The sequence below is a fragment of the Chrysochloris asiatica genome, unplaced genomic scaffold (genome assembly GCF_000296735.1).
Source record: "Chrysochloris asiatica unplaced genomic scaffold, ChrAsi1.0 scaffold00364, whole genome shotgun sequence".
Lineage (NCBI taxonomy): Eukaryota > Metazoa > Chordata > Mammalia > Afrosoricida > Chrysochloridae > Chrysochloris > Chrysochloris asiatica.
The window spans coordinates 1,300,328-1,305,898 of NW_006408882.1; the positions used below are offsets into that span (position 1 = coordinate 1,300,328).

Consider the following 5,571-nt stretch of genomic DNA (forward strand, 5'->3'; position numbering starts at 1 on the left):
AAGCTTCCTTTCTCTCCCATGGAGCAGCTGGTGGATTCAAACTGTGGACCTTGTGGTGAGCAGCCCAACGTGTAGGAACACACTGCACCACCAGAGCTTCTTTAGTTAGAGCAGCAACCCAACTCTAAGAAGCTCTGGTAGCGTAGTGGTTATGAATCAGGCTGCGAACCTCAAGGTCAGCAGTTCAAAACTACCAGCCGTTCTGCGGGAGAAAGATGAGGCTTTCTGCTTCCATAAAGATTTATAGCCTTGGAAACCCTGTACAGGGTCACTATGAGTCAGAACCGACTCCACAGCACATAACAACAACAAACCCTCCAACCCATTGAGATCCAGAATTTTTTTTCACATTACAGTAGCAGAACAGGAACAAGAGTTATTTTTGGTCTTAAGTGTTCCCATTTCCATATACAAAGAAGGGGGGGGGCTTCAAAAAGTCTGTGTAAAAACTCCATCATCTTGTAACTGTAATTCCATTCTTCCACAAACTGCTTGAAGCCTTGCTGTATGAATACATACAGTGTGTTTGTTGTGGTTATGTGCCGTGGAGTCGGTTCCGACTCATAGCAATCCTGTACAGGGTTTCCGAGGCCATAACTCTTTATGGGAGCAGAAAGCCTCATCTTTCTCCCGCGGAACAGCTGGTAATTTCGAACTGCTAACCTTGTTGTTCGCAGCCCGATTCGTAACCACTACGCTACCAGAGTTCCTTTACAGTGTGTTTAGACGTGCTGGTATATGGATTGATGAGAGAAACCGTGCTCTGTCCATTTCTCTCCTTCGTAACGCAGCCTCTAAGGACCTGGGAACACAGTCCCAGTGCCCTGCTGCTAACCAAAAGGTTGGCGGTTGGAACCCACCAATGCTAACTGGTAGACAGGTGTGGCAGTCTGCTTCTGGAAAGATCTGCAGCCTCAGAAACCTTGTGAAACAGCTCTCTTCGGTCTTGTGGGCCCACTATGAGTTGAAAGCAACTCAATGGAAGCAGGTTAAAGCAATCTCTGTTACATGAGTTGTATTGGTGGTAAGCTCTCCATCCTTTGATTATCGTTCATCGTGCGTGTCTCAGAAAAAAAAAAAAGTCTTGAGAACCTCTTGCCCTATCCAGGCTGATCCCAAATGATCTCTCAACATTGCTCAAATGCATATGACTTCCGACTTCCATCACCCATTGTATTCATTTCAAACCCTCTGACCAGAAATTGGACCCAGTCACATTCCACACCTCAGTCTCAGCCCTACTTTATAGTAATGGTCCTAGGAGACTTCTAGCAGCAATTAGAGACATTTTAGATTGTCATGACATGGAGGCTGCTAAGTATCCTACAATGTATAGAGCAGGTCCCCCACTGTGACCCCATAACAAAGACTTAACCTTTGGAAAGATGTCAGTAATGCTGAGGTTTAGAAAGCTCACTTTGTGGAGAAAGCAGATGATGTTAGAACATGGCTCCTGACCACATCTTATGCCACAGACTGCTTTATCCATCTGCTGAAGTCTGTGGACTCCTCCACAGAATTTTTTTTTTTTTTGCTTTAATTGTTCATCTGCATTGGAAAGCCCAGTATCCCTGAGATAGGGCCACTGCAATAAGAAGGGAGTGAACCAGATTCTCCCAAAGGAAGATTGTTTGCTTAATTATGCCTCCTGCCCTGGTCATCAGGTATAAACTTTACATTTCCCAACCTAATGCTTGGCAGCACAAAGACGTTTCAGTAATGGTTCCTCATAAACCCAACATTCTCCATCTTCATGAAATAACCTCGTTTCCCATTGAATTTCCTTCTCCTTCCTTTCCCGGGCTTCTGCTCTTTGTCTTTCTTCAAGTCTGTGTTTTGCTTCAGTTGCTGCACCAATGTCTCTGATTTTTAAGTTGACAGTCACATCCTTCCAAAGGCAACGGGACTCATACTCATTCTGATCTTCCAACTTCCTCACTTTCTTCTTGATTATAGGCAATTTCTGGGTATCTATAAAGATTGTGTTTTCCCCAGTTGTATATTTTGCATACATTATGCCATTCCACTCCCCTTCAATTGAGCAAAAAGACTTCTTGTCATTTGGAGAAAAAATCTCAGCGGTAATTCTGTGCTTCTTGCCCCCATAGAATGGTTTAGTGTGGAAGACGATATTCGCACTATAGCCCGTTTTGGAACAATTAATATTGCATTCTCCTCCTAGCTCCACCCAGGGCACTGTGAGGATAGACCTTCCATAACCATTGGGGAAAGTGAGAATGTAATGCTCATCATAGTCTAGACATGAGACACAGCCTTGCCCTATGTTGTGGACCCCAATTGACATGCCAAGGAATTTTGACTTGGTCCATATATGAGCATTGAACTGTATCTTCTTGGTAAAACACTCAGCATAAAAAGCTGAACTGGGTGGATGATGAGAAACCTGTTCCGCCACAAATGTTACACTGTTTTTGGAGACCCAGGGAACTGGTCCTTCTGAAACTAGCTCTGCATTCTCTTCGGTGTCATTTGATAATGTCCAGTGACACTGAAAGATCTCACCCAAAATGGGGTTGTATGGTTTTTTGGCAACTGATCCTTTCCTTCCTGCATGAAAGGCTGAGAGGTACTGCTTCACAACCTGAACCATTCGGTCCCTGGGATCCTTCTGGTCACTAATGCTCACAAACAGGTCCGGATGTGCAAAAAAAGCCTGCATACATTTCTAAAAGTGATCTTCTTTCAAGAATAAATGTTGGAAGAACTACTCCATTAAGCGCTTTGGGGATGAGCCACTTTGATGGAATTCATCTGCATCATAGAATTCATCCTCACTGCTAGAATAAGAGAACTCTGGGACTGTGTTTGGAGACAAGTTGACGTGGCTTGGAGAAGTCAGACTGCTACTAGGTGGTGAGTGCCCACTGCCTGTACTGTTTGGTGTTGGAGTCTGATGATGTCCCAGGGTAGCTATTACAGGTCCCACTGGGAGGGATGATGGACGCTGCTCTGATTTACATAACTGAGCAGGTTCTGGAGGTAAGACAGTCTGAGAAGGCATTGTGCTGATCACAGGTTCCAAGGGACTAGGTTGATATACCGCATCTACAGGACTAATAGTACTTTTAGCAATCTGCAGCAATACAATGCAGTGTTTAATTGATTCTACCATGCTATTTGTTGTCTCTTTGAGAGTTTCAATTTTCTTTCTCTGTTCATCATCTTTGCAGTTTTGAAGCTTGTCATCAAAAAGCTTTAATTGTTCTATCAAGATTTGTAGATAAGCATCAGCTTCTGTAAGTTTCTTATCAAAGTCTTGGACACTAGGAACAAATCCTGAATCCAAACCCTTGAGGGTTAAGGGCCGGCGCCGGGCGACAGCAAGGGGACTAGCTCCTCGGAAAGCCAGAATATTTTTTAACTCATAAAATGTACAATGAATAGAAGAAAATGCTATATTTGCCTTAGAGGCAAGTGAAGATAGAAGTAATAAGGTTTTCTCATCTAAATTCACAGATGCCCTGAATTCTATCCATGTATCCCAGCTTAAAAACTTCTGCATTACGGAAAATTACTGTCACCCTAAAAAATCATTTGCTTGTATCTACATCCATCCTTGGAGTCTTATTCTAGTGCTGTAGAATAAGCTTTGGACTACTAACCTCAAGGTTGGTGATTCAAACCCACCAGACACTTCTTAGAAACCATATACAGGGTAGCTATGAGTCAGAACCAACTTGAGGGCACTTGACTACAACAAAATAATACCCATCCTTAAGGCAAGCCCTGGTAGCATAGTGGGTTCTCCGTAGGCCTACTAACTGCGACATCAGCAGTTCAAATCCACTAGTCATTAAAGCAAGACGAGGCTTTCTGCTCCTGTAACTATTTATATCCTGGGAAATCCTCTGTAGGGTCACTGAGTCAGAACTGACTCGCTGGCACGCAGCACCAGTACACCCATCCTTACGTATGATATGAGAGGAGATGTCCATTTCTTGCTGCCAGGGGTTACTTGCAGAAAACAGAAACTACTTTTTGAGCAAAAGGGAATTTAATTCAGAGATTGAATTATTGCAGTATCCCTTAAAGGACTGAAATAGAGGGCTCAAAGCAGCATCCAGGAATGACACCAAGAATTACACCACAGCATTATCCCTGAACAAAGCCACAGTCAGGAAGGAGGGGGATCAGGAATGATTGTTGCATCCATTGATCAAGGAATGCTGCTTTAGCTGGGATATGCTGGTGAGCAACTACACATGGTGGCCCCTGAGTCACACCAGGCCTGACTGATCTACCCACGTTCTACCTCTTGACCTTCACAAAGTATCTGAACACTAGAACACTGTTTCAGAAAAACTCAGTGTGTCCACATGGACCTACCTGGAGAAACAGCAGAAGTAAAATGCAACCTCTGCCTCACTTCCTTCCACCTGTCTCCTCTTGTCACAGCGTCAGTCCATGTTGGCAGTCTACTGCAAAGGACCCTGGGAAATCCAGTTTTCAGCTTTCTGTTCTCTGAAGAGGAGTCCTGATGACACAGTGGGTTAAGTGTTGGTCTGTTAACTGCAAGGTCAGTGGTTCAAAATCATCAGCCACTTCGCAGGAGAAAGATGAGGCTACCTGCTCCCTAAGGAGGCCCTAAGGAGCAGTATGCTCTGTCCTGTAGAGTTGCCGTGAGTTGAGGTAGACTCGGAGTGAGTGGATCTCAGGTAAAATGAAGTCACAGAATATATCAGTCTGCCTTTTTTCCTCTCCCATATCCTCTATAAAGCTCTCTCATCCTAATAGATCTTAAATGATTATACTATCCCCTGCCTGTCTTCATTCTCTTCCTTTCTTCCAACTGTCTTTTATCAACATAGCCTAGCAACTTAAATACTCTTGCAACTGAAACAAACCTCTCTTTCATCCTATTTCCTTTTTTCTCACAATCTCTCACCTTCCATTCACAGCCAGTTTTCTTCTAAGAGCTGTCTTTGCTTTTAGTGCTCTCCTCCCACTACTGGTTAACTAATTGCATCCTCAGTTCAAATCACCTCTCCACCAAACTGCCATTGCCAAGGTCACAGTCACCTCCTTGGTGCTAAATCTAACAGTTACCGTCCTTTCTTACTTGACCCTTGATCCTCACTTAGCACTCTTGGCCAGCCCCTGCTCCTTGAAGCACTTTCAGCTTCTATCACCACTAGTCTTTAGCTTTGTTTGGTGTTTGATGTTGGTCCGTTTTGTTTGCCGATTCTTCTGGCAGCTCCTTGTAAATCTTGGTTGTAATCTCGTTTTTTAACATTAAGCTGTGTTCTTCGGGAGCCAGTCTTTCCTTTAACACTGCATGCTTGGTACCTCTCCTTTCTGATCCAGTCCCATGACCCCATTTATTATCTACATTATTGGAGACTGTGCTGAAATCTTTATCTCCAGCACAAAACTCTCTCCTGAGTTTCTGAATATCACCCTTTGAATGTCAGCCAAGGACCTTCGATACAAAATACATCAAAATGAAATGTCCTGGAACAAATAAAATGGCGGATCGGGTTGACTTATAGCAGAGAGCTCTGCCAACAACAACACAGATTACCCGACCAAGCAGGCTCAGGGGATGGTCCC

At 43.9% G+C, this 5,571-nt stretch overlaps 1 protein-coding gene across 1 annotated transcript in view; it reads right to left on the bottom strand.

The window, feature by feature from the left end:
• Positions 1 to 2,725: 2,725 nt before the first annotated feature.
• The window catches only part of LOC102827995 (oxysterol-binding protein-related protein 9-like), a 55,187-nt gene continuing 52,341 nt past the window's right edge, over positions 2,726 to 5,571 (bottom strand). Inside the window, exon 2 of the mRNA XM_006876215.1 lies at positions 2,726 to 3,310. Coding sequence (XP_006876277.1) covers positions 2,726 to 3,310 — 585 coding nt within the window. The remainder of the gene's footprint in view (positions 3,311 to 5,571) is intronic.